Source organism: Aythya fuligula, chromosome 20 (genome assembly GCF_009819795.1).
Source record: "Aythya fuligula isolate bAytFul2 chromosome 20, bAytFul2.pri, whole genome shotgun sequence".
Lineage (NCBI taxonomy): Eukaryota > Metazoa > Chordata > Aves > Anseriformes > Anatidae > Aythya > Aythya fuligula.
In genome coordinates this window covers 1,017,109-1,031,156 of record NC_045578.1, presented here as the reverse complement: position 1 = coordinate 1,031,156, position 14,048 = coordinate 1,017,109, and the positions used below count along the sequence as shown (strand labels likewise).

Below are 14,048 nucleotides of genomic sequence, written 5' to 3'. Positions count from 1 at the left end.
CAGCCAGGCCAGCAGGAGATGTGTGCAGCCTCCAGCAGTGGGAATTTGGCCAGGGCCTCACTCAAGGAGCCCGGTGCCTGGCAGGGGCTGTGGGATGTGGCTGCAGAGCTGCAGCCCGGGCTTTAAATAGAGCATTAAAAGCTGAAGGGATCAGCTGTGGAGTGGGAGGGGGATGCAGGGGGGCAAGCCCAGGCTACATCGTGGCAGCTGGAGCTAAAGGGGGTCACGCTCTGTCCATGCCTGGCTGAGGAAGCGTGCTGAGTGTGCCCAACACAGCCACATCACAGCAGGGAATGGGGCCTTTTGGGTTGTCCTGTGCATTTTCCCCGTGAGAGCAGGGCAGCTCTGGGATGCAGCAGTGGTGTCCCCATCCCTAGGGGTGCTGCACTGGCTGACCTGGGCCAGCTGCGTTTTTCTTGGTGGGGAATGAACCAGGAGGAGCAGCAGTGACATGGAGGGAAGCTGGCGGTCCCCAAGGCACCCTGAGCACCCCGGCCTCCCTCGCCCTGGCCAGCAGCAGCAGCCGGGTGCTGGCTGGGAAGGGAAGCTGCAGCGAGCCTCTACCAGGGGCCAGCGCTCTATAATTATCATGGGAGGCTGAGTTATTTTGGGAAGAGGCTATGCGCTGCCAAAGCTTTTATTCCTCCAAACCAAAACAAGATGGAAAGAGCCCATCCCAGGATGCTGCATCCGGCGGGCGCGGGGCCGTTAACCCCTTGCCTGCCCGCTCCCCCCCCACCCACACCCTCCTCTCTGCTCCCATTCCCCCAGCACCGCACCGAGACGGGTCCTTGGCTCCTCGGTGGGCTTCCCAAGGGGGAGCTGCCCCCAGCCCACCCGTGCACAGCACATGGGGCCAGGGCTGAGTGCCCACGCCACAGGGTCAGCCCCCTCCTCTCACAGTGGCAGGTTCAGAGGCTGCGAAGCCACTCACAGCATCCTCCGTGAGAACCACTATTTTTAGCTATTTTGGTTGCAACGGGTCCATTTTTTGGGGCCTCGCCAGCACGGAGGCTCGGCAGAGGAATGCCTGCTGGGGTCACCACCTAGCCATCCCTGAGGGCTCAAAGCAAACTTCCCAGAGCTTCCCACAGGACACAGCCTTGGAAAGACGCCGACACGTGCCCTCAGCACTTTGCAGCCTCAGAAGACCCCCTGAGACAGCCAAGCAACTTCCAGGCTGGGAGCAAACTCATTTTTCCCAGCGTGAGGAGGATGAGCCACATTGTGCACCCCGGGGTGCCACCCAAGTGCCTGGGTCACCCCCTGTGCTGGATCCCTGCAGGCAGCCAGCAGTCCCTGAAACGCTGCACCAGGGTCTCGCAGACACCCAAACCCACACACCGGCATCTCCGCATCCTTGTGCCAAGCCCCTCAGGCTGCCCCTCTGGACCAGGGTATGGAGGCCTCCAGGGGGCTCAGGCATGGGGTGAGCTCTGTGCCACCCCCTGAGCCTTCCCACACTTCATCACATGCCATCAGCCCCCAAAAACCCTTTGCAAAGTGTTCAGCAGATGGTGCTGACCCCTTCCCTCCCCAGCCTGGGGACGCGGTGGCAGTGGGGAATTGGCAGCACCCGGTGTCACCTCAGGCCATCACTTACCTCCACGTCTGGAGCCACAGCCAGAGAGGGGTCAGCACCGGAGCAGGCAGAGGACAACAGCCAGAGCAAGGAAAAGCAAGTTTTTCCATCAGTAGCGGCTGAGGATTTCTAGGGCTCCTTGGATGTTCCCCCAGCTCCCCCCAGACCCCCCACTCAGGCCAGGGCCAGCACAGGGCACGGTTCGGGTGGCACAGTGTGTCGGTGTGTCCCTGCTGCAGAGAGGGGCAGGGCAAGGGTGGCAGCAGTGTGGTGGGGAAGCTCAAACGGCAGCGGAGGGGGCCCTGCTGCCTGCCCAGGCCTGGTGGCCAAGGGACCTGAGCTTATACAGTTGGGATCGAAACGCTGTGTTTACATAGGCCCTACACAAACTGCCACAAGGGGCCGGCCTCACCTTTCAGGGACCAGAGGTGGTCGGTGTGCCTCCCGTCGGCCAGATCTGCAATGGACAGGAAGGGCAGTGAGTGATAGCTCCAGCTAACACTGGTGACCACTGCCCCCGTGCAATGTCCCCTCCGCCATGTCCCCAGGCTGTGCCCTGGCTGGATCCCTGTCCCCAGTGGAGGGGACAAGGACATCCTTGACGTCCTTCCTGGGGCCCTTCTTGCTGCATTCACAACTCCCTCCCGCTCCAACCGCAGCAGGTTCAGCCCAAACTCACCCATGAAGAAGGTCCTAAATCCAGAGGCCTCTGGCTCCCTGCCTGCCATGTCCCCATCATTGGTGTCACAGCCAGAGGGGAAGCTCTTGGGCATCACCTCCTGTGGGACAGCGGTGGCAGGGGCTCTGCCGCATGGTGCCAGCTCAGCCACATCCTCGCTGAAGCCACCTCTGCCCGCCGTGACCTCCGTGATGGCACCCAGCTCCAAGGAGCCAAGCTCAGTGGCATTCGGCCTCATCGATGGGGACATGGGGCGCGGGGCCACCTGCTGCTCCAGGTGCACCAGGGGCCACCAAGCCGAGTCGGGGTCAGGCTTGGGCAGAGCCCTGGCAGTGGGGACATCCCTGGCGAGCACCAGGGGCGGGGGGACAGCTGGGCCCTGGCGGTCCCTACCAGGGGCATGGGTGTCCTCGGGGGAGTGCTCAGTGGGGCGTGGGAGCACGGGCATGGGTTTGGTCTGGGTGCCCTTGTCCCTCTTGAGAGGTGGCGGCGGGGAAGGTGCCATGGGCCAGGAGCCCCCGTGGGCCACCTCCGCCTCCTCCACTCGCCGCAGCCGCTTGGCCATGCGGTGCAGGGCGCAGTGGTACTCCTCCTGCTCCTCGGCACGGGCCTCTGCCCTCTGCACCCCCCTGCTCTCCTGCGGGGCTGAGGCCCCCATGCCGGGCTGGGCTGGTGGGGGCTCCAGGGGCGAGGAGCCCAGCGTGGTGCCAGGCTCCGGGGAGGCCCGGTGCAGCACGCACCGGTAGCTGGATTCGTCCCTGGGTTGTTGCGGGGCCCTGTGGGATGGCTTGGTGTTGGTGATGGCTGCGGGGCTGCGTGGTGCCGGTGGTGGGGACGGGGAGCTGCTGGTGGGGTGGGCAGCACGGGGGGCTCGCTGCGGGGCTGGGGGTGTGGGCAGCTGGGTCTTCACATCGACCCACGGGGGTGGCAAAACCTCTGTGCTGGGCTCGGTCTGGGTCATCTGGTCCCTAAGAACAGCCCTGCTGCGGCAGCGCTGGGGCCGGGCCGGGGCCCTGCGAGTGTCCTGCGGGGGGCAGCCCCCAGCTGGTGGCTCTGCCTGGGACAAGTTGCTTGTCATGGGGGTGACTGAGTGGCTGCCGCTTTGTCCCTGCCCTGGTCCAGGCTGCGGCCGGCCGCTGGCCCTCGCTTGTACTCCCACCCGCCGGGCACCGAGGGGACTCTGCAGGGCCACCAGCAAGCGGCTCGATGTCACCGGCTGCACCAGGCACATCCCGCTCCGCAGCTCCATCACCATGCAGGGCAAGCAGCTGCGGGGGGGCTCGGGGACCCGTGTGGATGGGGTGGAGGCGCTGCCAGGCTGGGGGGCAGCAGCCGAGGGGTCCCGCGGGGTGTCACTGTCTGGCGGCAGCAGAGGGTTTGGGGCCATGGGGCTGCGCAGGGCACGGCCGCGGCTTGGCTGAGATCGGTCCTCAGGGAGGAGGGCACGCACGAGCCCGGCTGCCCGCGGCGATGGTGTCCTGTGCCCGGAGTGGAGAAGCGGCGCAGCGTGATGTCACCAAGGGCACCGGGCGCTCCTGTTCCTTCACCAGGGTGACAAGAGCACGGGGGTGGTGCAGGACCTGGCTGGGGGTGCGCTCAGGCTGCTCCATGGGGTGCAGCCACCATCTCCCCCCAACTCCCCCAGGTGCCCCTTTAGCAAAGGAGTGGCCAGGGACACAGCAGAGGGGACAGGCTGCTGGCACAGCCCTGAAGGCCCTGACTCCGGGCAGCACTGGAGCAATAAACCACGAGGTTTTCCTTGTGATGCACATGGATCCAGCCTGGATCTGATTCCCTTTTCCTTATGGCTGTGCAGTCTCATTGCCTGGCTGCAGCATTGCCTAGGGCCACCCCGTTGTCACTACCCCATCCCCTCCATCTCCCTCCATGCTGCTTGCAGACACAAAACCTGGGAGTTGAGGTCTTCTCCAGCCAAAGCTTGAAACCCTCCCAGGGCAGGGATGCCCACATAGCTGGGGACCTGTTCCAGGGTGGCTGCACCCCACGGCCACAGGATAGCTGAGGCTGGCAGGGACCTGGCAGGGTGCCCAGGACCACCTCCAGGTGGCTTTTGAAGATCCCCAAGGATGAGATGCCACCTCCTCTCCTTCCCCCAGGCAGGATGTGGCCCCATGCCCACGCCGCAGCCTGCCCCTGTCCCCTCAGGCGGTCATGGCACACCCTGGTTTGATGATGGTGGCCCTCGGGGATGTTTCTCCAGCTGGTGCCCGCAGATAAGGAGAAGCCTTCGGGAAGCCGAGTGTGGCTGAGGCAGTGACACGGAAGCAGCCGTCACTGCCCTGGACACACGCCAAAGCCAACCGAAAGCTGGGCTGGGAAGGCAGCGAGGATGCGGGGACACACAGGGCCACCACTGCCTGTGCTGGACTGTGCGTGGCCACCTCGCCTCGCGCTGCTCGTGGAGCTCGGCACTGCAGAGAGCAGGGGCAGCGCACGGCCAGCCCTGGGGCATGGGGGCAGGGAAATATGGCTCAGGGATCCTGGGGGGCAGGAGGAGGGCCCCCCTGGCAGGGGCAGCCCCTGTGCAAGCGAGCGAGTCCCAAGCAGGCCGGGCAGCGAGCGGGGAAGGATTTATTGACCGAGGGCCGGGGTACATCACAGTTTGAGTTCCCTTCCCGCCTCCGGAGAGGACGTCGCGTTTGACTTCCCGGGCAAAGTGCGCGGAGAGGCTTCACAGTTTCATCCTTCGGTAAAGCAGAACTGAGGCAGTGACAAATGGCAAACTACGTCGTATGAAAAAATAATACAAACTCTTCTCTTTAAATATCTTACAGAAAATGAACCTGAATAAAGAGCATGAAAAGCACCGCACGGAGCGGCCCCCTCGTGTTGGCCCTCGAGGGGATCGAGACGTCCCCGTGCCCACGGGCGCACAGAGACCTGGCTCAGCCCAGGGGCCCCCCGGGGACGTGGTGGTGGTCACGGCACAGCGCAGGCAGCAGGGACGGGGAGAGCGCTGTGGGGACGTGGGGAGTGCTGCGTGCCCATCCCCACGCCGCAGGTACCGCTTGCTGTGCCCGCAGGGACGGGGCGGGAGCAGCGTCAGTGGGGACAGCCGGGGCATCGCTATGAGGATGCCCAACGGTGGGGAGGTGGGGGGGGGACAGGGACCGCGCCCCCCACCACTCATTGAGGAACGGGGACGCCCCTACTGTGTTGCAGTGCAAGTTCACGGAAACCCAAGGCACCTCCGCGAGGACGCGGGTGTGGGACAGGGGAGCCCCCGGGCGTGCAAAGCGGGGGGCCGTGTGGTCACCAAGTGAGCAGAGGGGGGGATGTCCCCCCCGCCCCTTGCTCCTGGGAGGCCAGGGCTATGTACGGGGGGCCGTGCAGGCTGTGCTGCCCGGGGAGAGCCAGCTCCCAGGGATGGGGCGCAAGCACAGGGGACACGAGGGTGGCTCCGGGGCCGGCCCCGGGCCAGAGGAGATGCTGGCTGCGGCTCCCATCTCAGCAGCTTAGACGGGGTGCAGGTGGGGGACTCTGTCGGGGAGCTCAGGGTGGGGGGGCAGCCCCCCCTCTCCCCTCCGGTGCGTCTCCCAAAAGGCTCGGGTGAGCTGCTCCAGCTGCGAGCTCAGCGGCAGGTGGATGTCCAGGTGCATGCGCAGGGTTTCCAGCCACTGCTCCAGCTTGCCAAAGGACGGCCTGAGGAGAGAGGGACATGTGGCACGTGGTGTGCCACCCCCCGTGCCGGCAGCCCCCCCGGCCACACGAGCACCCCGATGTCCCCAAGCTAGGGGTCGCAGGGCACCAGCACTCACCGCTTCTCGGGGTCCAGGTCGCAGCAGCAGACAGCGATGGGGAAGAAGCTGGGGGGGCAGGAGGGGGGGCAGTAGCGGTCCAGGAAGCCCCGGACGTTGAGGCCGAAGTCGGTTGTGCGGGGCAGGTAGTCGGGGTCGGCGCTGACCCGGCCGATGATCTGTGGAGGGAGCGAGGGAGGACAGATGGGCACCAGCGGGGACAGCGTGGTGGCACTGGGGACAACACGGGGGCAGCAGCACTCACCTCGCAGAGGACGATGCCAAAGGAGAAGATGTCCACCTTCTCATCATAGCTCCTCCCTGAAGGGATGGATGGGTCAGGTCACACTGCATGTCCTGTCTGTCCCCAGGTGTCCCCTTCCTGGGGACGAGCCCCAGCTGTCCCCGTGCCCCCCGCACCGCTCACCGTTGATCATCTCAGGAGCCATCCAGTACGGGTTGCCCACCACCGTGTAGCGCTTCTTGCGGTCCGGCTTCTTCAGGTTCTTGAGATGCTCGGGCTGGTTCTTCTCATCCACCATGAGCCGTGCCAGCCCGAAATCGGCCACCACCACACTCTTGTTCTGGGTGGAGGGAGGGGGATGAGGCGTGGGGCCAGCCCCATGGGGCCACCCAGGGCCGAGCCCCTGGGCCGGGCTGGTGGCACAGGCACGGCGAGCCTTACCTCGCGCACCAGGCAGTTGTGGGAGTTGAGGTCGCGGTGGATGATGTTCATGGAGTGGAGGTAGGCCTGGGGGAAGGACGGGATGAGGGCAGGTGTGGGGAGCACTCTACCCCCCCACGCACCCAGCCCACGGAGCCACCCCTTCAGCGGCACCGTCCCCAGGGGCTGCTCACCATGCCAGCAGCGATGTCCTTGGCGAAGCTGACCCGCTGGCTCCAGGGGTAGTGGCTGTCCTGTGGGAAGAGGGAAACGGGGAGGGGTCCTGCCCTGCCGCGGGGTGGGGGCGTGAAGCTGCCCCCTGACCTACTCCCCCCAGCACTCACCATGCTCTTGATGAGGCCCCGCAAGGTGCCCCCCTTGATGTACTCGGTGATGAAGTTGAGCCTCTTCTCCTTGTAGAGCACCCCGATGAACTTCAGCACGTTGGGGTGCTCCAGGCAGCGCATCACCTTCACCTGGGGGTGCGGCACCCGTCAGGCACACCACACCCCCCGGGACACCCCAGTGCTCCCCAGGCAGACCCTGCGCTAATTGCCCTGGATTGAATGGGCATGGAGCTGCCTGGCCATCCCCACACCCCCTCCCAGCCCTGTCGCAGCACCACCCCTGTGGGATGCACCACACCAGCATGGGGAAGGACAGCCCCATCCCTTGTCCCCCCCAGCCCAGGGAGCCGCGTGCCACTCACCTCTTTGAGGAAGGTCCTCTGCGTCTCCTCGTCAAAGCGGATCAGCTCCTTCATGACCATCACCTCGCCGGTCTCCCTGTGCGTCACCTGGCAGAGGGCAGGCGCTGAGTCGCTGGCTCCCACCTCCGGGGACACCCCCAGGACACATCGCCAACGTCCTCCCCCCACAGCAGGGCCGGGGGAGATGAGACCACCAAGCTCATGACACCGGTGGCTGCCCACAGCTGGCAGGGGCTCTCTGCTTGGGAAGGGTGCCGCCGGTTTCCCCCCCTCCGTGACACACCTTGATGGCCTGGCCGAAGCAGCCCTTGCCCAGCACCTCGCCGTGGATCAGGTCGGAGGGGCGGAAGATGCGGTGGGCGCGGGAGACGACACGCAGCGACTCAGAGCGGCCGATGTCCTTGCGCTGGGAGGCGGGCGAGCCCACCGAGCTGGAGCCCGGCGACTTGTCTGTGCTGCAGCTCCTCCTGCGGGACAGACAGACGGACGGACGCGGGGTCACCCTGGTGTTAGCACGGCTGGGGATGGATCACGGGATGGGGACGCGCGGTGGCCTTACATGACGGTGCGCTGGCGCATGGCACCGAGCTCCCCGCAGGGCGTGGGGGCCGGGGAGCGCAGGGGGCTGCGCAGGTCGGGGAGGGGGCTGCACGCCAGTGCCGACTCGCGGGCCAGAGGCTCGTGGGGGTCATGCTCGATGGTCAGCTGGAGCAGGCGGCTGGTCTCCTGGATCAGCAGGTCAATCTGGGGGCACAGAGGACACGGGGGTGGCACGGGGGCACCCCGCGGGATGGCCGTGCTGGGGGGTGCGGGGGCAGCGTACCTCGTCCAGCGGCACGTGGCCGATGGGCGTGCCGTTGATCTCCAGGATGCGGTCACCCACGTGGATGGAGTTCTTCACGTCAGGGCTGATGCAGTCCGGGTCCACCCTGCGGGGCCAGCGTGCGGCAGGGGGTCAGCCCCTGTGGCTGTGTCCCTGCTGGCTGGGGACACACTGAGCGGCCCTGTTGGTCACCCCTTGTAGCACGGTGCCCACAGGTCACCCTGAGCACATGGGGACACACTGACATGTTACCCACAGGTCACCCCACGGGGGACACCTGACATGGTATCCCCAGGTCACCTCGAGCACATGGGGACATGCTGATATAGCACCCACAGCCCTGCTGGCAGATGGGCGAACACCAGCACAGCGCCCCACACCACCCTGCTGGCTGGGGACATGCCGGCACAGCGTCCACAAGCCACCCCAGCTGACAGGGACATGCCACCACCGTCCCCACCCTGCACAGACAGGACCCCACAGTCACATCTATCCTTCACTCTCCCACGCCAACAAGGCCCAGCAGCGGGCAGCTCCCACCGGCTGAAGGGACCCGACCCCCAGGAGCAAGGGGGTGACACGGCGCCGCGGTGACGGGGCTACGCACTCTCGGACACGGACGGTGCGCGAATGCTCGGCGCCACAGCCCTGGGTGCCACAGTGCTGGTCGATGGAGACGGAGAAGCCACGCTTGCCGTCGGAGCAGGCGGGGATGGAGACGAGGGTGACGGTGTGCGGGATGCGGGAGCCCGGCGAGTCGGGCAGGATCTGCTCGATGACCGGCGTCACCACCATCTGGTAATAGCAGTGCCCGCTGCGGGGCCGAGAGGAGAGGGGTGGGCATGGGGGGGGGACACACACACGGGGACCCGCCAGCCCTGCCCGCTGTGGTTGCTACCTACCAGTACAGCTTGGAGCGCTCCACCAGCGCGTAAGTGTCCCCGTCCCCGATGAACGTGTGGCAGTTGAGGCAGCTGAAGCACTCGGGGTGGTACTTCTGCTCCCCGGCCACCTGCAGGCAGGCTCCGTCAGCACGCGGCACCCTCGGGTGCCACCCCCGGCCTCCTCCCCGCGCAATGGGGAACTCCGGCGGCCGCGAGGACCCACGCGGAGAGCGCCGTGGGCGAGGGTCCCCGCAGCCTTACCATGACGAGCCCCTTGGTGATCTGCTCGGCGCAGCCGTGGCACAGCTCCCCGAAGCGCGCCCAGTAGTCCTTCTTGCAGTACAGCCGCCCATCCTTCTCGTAGTACTGGTGGGACAGCGACGCCCCGCACTCGCAGCACCTGCGGTGGGGACCGGGGGGTCGCATGGGGACACCGCGGGGTGACAGCCCCGCGGCGAGTCCCTTCCCCTGGCTGCCAGTGCAGGCTGTGTCCTTGTGTCCGTGTGTCCGCCTGTCTGTCTGCCACCCACCCGCTGCCGGTCCCGGTGCCACCGGGGTCCCGCGGGCCCTGCTGACGGTCACGGCCCCGACGTGACTCAGGACGCGGCCGCCCCCGCTATTTATGGGGCGCGGGAGGGGGGGAGGGGGGGCAGCCAAAAGGGGGGACCCCAAAATCCGGGGCCGGATGGGAAGGGCCCCGCGGGGCCAGCAGGACGGGGGCTGCGGGGCTCGGGGGGGTGCGGTGCCGGGGGGTTGTTGGGGGAGGGCACGGGGGGGGCGATGCCGCAGTGCCCCCCCCCCCGGGGACAGGAGCAACACCAGCGCGGCGTGACGTCACGGCGCGGAATTTCCCCACCCCATGACGTCACCGCGCGAGGACTCCACGGCGGCCCCGCCCCTTTAACCCCCGCGCTGCCGCCGCCCGCTGCGCCCCGACGGGGCGGCCGATGGGTGACACGGGGGAGGGGGGGGCCACAAACGCCGCCGCCGCCCCGCAGCCCCCTTTTACCCCCGCCGCCGCCGCCAGTCCCGTCCCGTCCCGTCCCGTCCCGTCGCCCCCCGCAGGCCGCGGGGGGAGGCCGCAGGCTGCCGGAAACCCGCCTGCCCCGGGGCGCGGGGGGGGGCCGGATCCAGCTGCAGCCCCCGCAGCGCGGGTTGCGCTGGGGCTGGTGGCCGCCCGCCTGTCCCTCTGTCCCTCCGTCTGTCCGCCACAGCCTCGGGGTGCGGGGTGCGAGCACCAGGGGTGGGGGGGGGATCAGGAGCCCCCCGGGGCTGCAGAGGAGCGCGGGTCCCATCCCGCCCCCCCCGTCCCACCCCCCCTTACTTGGCTCCGGCGCTCAGCGCCCGGCTCTTCCTCAGCACCGCCGCCAGCATCCTCGGCACGGGTCGGCACCGGGCGGCACGGCCCAGCCCGGCACGGCCACACCGAGCCCCCCCCCGGCCCGGGTCGCCCCCCCCACGGCCCGGCCTCCTCCCGTCGCCTCCCGCTGCTCGAGGCTCGGGGAGGGCGCGACAAAGAGGAAGCGGGGAGGGCCGGTGGCGGTGACATCAGCCCGCGGCCCCTCCGCACCCCCCGGGAGGGAAGGGGGGGGCAGGAAGCCGGGCCGGGACCCCGCGGGACGCCGCAGGGGGGGCAGAGCCCCGGCCGCCCGCTGTCAGCTCGGTGCCGCCCCCGCGGGTCCCACCTGAAGCAGTCGGCGTGCCAGTCGGCGTTCAGCGCCTGCAGGTACTGCCCGTCGTAGATGCCCTGCCCGCAGCTTGCACACACCGGCAGGTCGGTCCCTGGGGGACAGGGCTGTCACCCGGCCGCCGGCCCCAGCCCGGGCACGGCCACGCCACGGGCTCGCAGCTCCGGCCGCCTGCGCCACCCCCCTGTGCCCGCAGGGACCGAAGCCACCCCCAGCTCCCAATCGATGGATCCATCGATCCCCGGGCTTCGTAACGGGGACAAGGTCACTGTGCTCGTGTCCCCAGCATGGGGGGATGTGGGGACAGGGCTGAGCACGGGGCAGGGTTTGACCTCTGCCACCAGGACGTGGGCAGAGTCCCCGTCCCCTCGGCAGAGGGCCGGCTGGGACACTGCCCCCTGGTCTCCCCCAGAGGCAGTGCCAAGGGGACCAGTGCACGTCCCCGGGGTGCTGGGTGGCTCCAGGGGCTGGTGGTGCAGGGGACACATGGGGACATCGGGACACAGGCCCCATGGGGCTGGCAGGGCATCAGGGACATGGAGGGGCACAGGGCAACGGGGAAGGGGGACAGAGGGGAGCAGGAGTCAGGGAGGGAGTGTGGGGCAGGCGGGGGATGCCGGTGGGGCAGGAGGGGTGACCCTGGGGTGGGAGGGTGCAGGGGGGGTGTGGGGGTCCTCACAAGGGACACTGGGTGGGATGGGGATGCAGGGGGTGCGGGGGTGCCTGGTGCAAGGGGATGGGGGAGGCTTTGGGCAGCAGAGGGGTGCAGGGAGGAAGGGGTGGGGTGATGTGGGTGTGGGGGATGTCGGGGTGCCCAGTGGTCAGGGGGATGTGGGGAGACTGGGGGGCCCAGCAGGTCGCAGCTGCAGGACAGATGTTTGGGGTGCACAGAGCGGGGACATTGGGGATGCCTGAGTGCTTGTGGTGGGCAGGCAGGGGGGCACGGGTGGGGAGGGATCTGGGGGCACACGCTGGGGTGCAGGATGGTGCCAGGGGGATGAAGGGGTGAATGAGGCGTGCAGGGGGGGAAAGGGGGCAAAGGTGTGCTGGGTGGGTGCAGGAGGGGATGAAGGGGGGGGACAAGGGGAGTCTACAAAAGAACGAAGGGCTGCAGGATGCGAGGAACAGAAGATGCTTGCAGGGATACAGAGGGATGCAGGATGGGTGCTGGAGGATGTAATGGGGAAGACGGGGTGCTGGATGGGTGCAGAGAGGGAGGTGGGGGGGGTGAAGGGGGTGTGGAAGGAGCTGAGGGGGTGCAGGATAGAAGGGGTGCAGTGGATCCAAGTTACATGCAGGGATACAGGCGTGCAGGATGGGTGCTGGGGGATGCAGGCGCACGCAGGGATGCAGAGGGGCGCAGGAGCAGCGTGGGGATGCAGGACAGGGAGCGGGCTGCCTGCAGAGGCACCAGGGGCGCAGGATGGGTGCAGGAGGATGCAGGGGGTGTACAGAGGGTGCTGGGGCACGGGGCAGCCAGGGTGCAGGAGCATCACAGGATGCACGCAAGGATGCAAAGGGCGATGAGGAAGATGACGGCACTGGAAGGGATGCAGGGGAAGGGTGCAAAATGGAACAGGGCACAGGGACAGGGGAGGATGGGGGCCTGCAGGGTGGCATGGGGCGCACTGGGGGGTGCGGGGCTCAGGGCAGGAAGGTGCAGGACGGGGAGGGCTGCAGGGGCACCGGGAGAGTGGGTCTGATGGGGGCGCGAGGAGTCCAAGGGGTCCAGAGTGGATGTGAGGTGCAGCCGGGATGTCGGGGTGCAGGGAAGGATGCAGGCTGGGTGGGGGATGAGGGGTGAGCTGGGGGTGCAGGGGGGAGTCAGGCTGGAGGGGGCTGATGGGGGTGCAGGCTGGGTAGGGGTGCAGTAGGGGATGTGGGGGTACAGGGGGAGATATGGGGGTGCAGGGGGTGCCTTGGGGGATGTGGAGGTGCAGGGGGAGATATGGGGGTACAGTAGGGAGATGTGGGGGTGCAGGGGGAGATATGGGGGTGCAGTAGGGAGATGTGGGGGCGCATTAGGGGGATGTGGGGGTGCAGGGGAGCACAGACTAGATACGGGGTGCATGCAGGATGTAGGGATGCCGGAGGGACACAGGCTGGATTGTGGATTGGGGGTGTGGGGGGGATGCAGGGGGAGATGTGGGGGTGCAGCCTGCATGGGGGCGCAGGGGAAGAGATCGGGGCACAGGGAGAACGTCTGGGGGCAGCTGGGGCTGCAGACGTAGGGCTGCGGGCTGCGATGGGGAATGAAGGGGACCACGCAGGGGTGCAGGAGGGGTGCGGGCTGCACGGGGCACGCGGGGGAAGATTTCGGGGGGGGGGGGGGGGGGCGCGGGGAGGGCCGCGGGGGTGACCGGGGAGACGCGGGGGGGGGGGGGGGGCGGCAGGAGGATGGGGAGGGGGCGATGCGGGAGCGCGGGGGGCCGCGGGCCGGATGGGGGCCGCGGGGAGGCCGTGGGGGGGCAGCGCGGGGCCGGGGGGGCGGGGGGGGCCGGCGGAAGCGCTGAGTCAGGCGGGGCCGGGGTCACGCACCTTCCTCCTCCCCCATGGGCTCGTCCCTCCAGGTGCAGCACAGCAGCATCAACCTCATGCGGCCCCGCCGCACGGCGCCGCGACAGGCCCGGCCCGGCCCCGCCGCACCGCGCCCCGGCCCCGCGGCCCCGGCCCCGCGGCCCCGGTCCCGGTCCCGGCCCCGCCGCTGCGGCTCCGGCTGCGGCTGCGGCTCCGGCGGCACCGGCGGCAGGGGACGGGCCGGGGGCGCAGGGCGCCGGCGCGGGGGCGGGGAGGGGCGGGGCCTGGGCAGGGGGCGGGGCCGGGGGCGGGGCTTGGGGGGGTGGCGGGGGTCGCCGTGGGCCCGGGGGGGCGTCCGCGGGTGTCCGCGGCAGGCAGGGGGTGACCCGCGGTGCCCGGGATGCCCCCGTGCAGCTGGGCACGGGCGTCCCCTGGTGCCTGGGGGTCACCGAGGGGCCCGGGGGGGTGTGACGGGGCCGGCAGGGGGTGTCCCCCGGTGTCACAGTCACCTCGGGGAAGGGCAGGGCTGTCCCCGCAGGTGTCCCCCTGGGGCTGGTCTGTCACCGTGGGTGGAGGCACGCATTTCCCCTGCGCCCCCGGGCTGTTCCCACGTGCCACCCCCTGGGGTCCCCAGGCTATCGGCACGGAGCAGGGCAGGGCTGTCCCCCCGTGTCCCGAGGCTGTCGCCCCGTCTCAGGGCATGGACACCCCCCTGGGGGCCCGGGATGTCCCCGCACATGTCCC

At 68.8% G+C, this 14,048-nt stretch overlaps 1 protein-coding gene across 1 annotated transcript; it reads right to left on the bottom strand.

Annotated features, from left to right (window-relative positions):
- Positions 1–4,836: 4,836 nt before the first annotated feature.
- LIMK1 (LIM domain kinase 1) lies at positions 4,837–13,383 on the bottom strand. The gene is made up of 16 exons (XM_032200861.1): positions 13,326–13,383; positions 10,785–10,881; positions 9,361–9,499; positions 9,118–9,227; positions 8,823–9,029; positions 8,216–8,321; positions 7,952–8,136; positions 7,676–7,859; positions 7,393–7,479; positions 7,028–7,159; positions 6,878–6,937; positions 6,705–6,770; positions 6,447–6,603; positions 6,285–6,340; positions 6,041–6,198; positions 4,837–5,924 (listed from the first exon to the last, which is right to left on the bottom strand). The coding sequence occupies exons 1-16, from the start codon at positions 13,381–13,383 to the stop codon at positions 5,738–5,740; spliced, it is 1,989 nt and encodes a 662-aa protein (XP_032056752.1). The 3' UTR covers positions 4,837–5,737.
- Between the last annotated feature and the right edge of the window lie 665 nt (positions 13,384–14,048).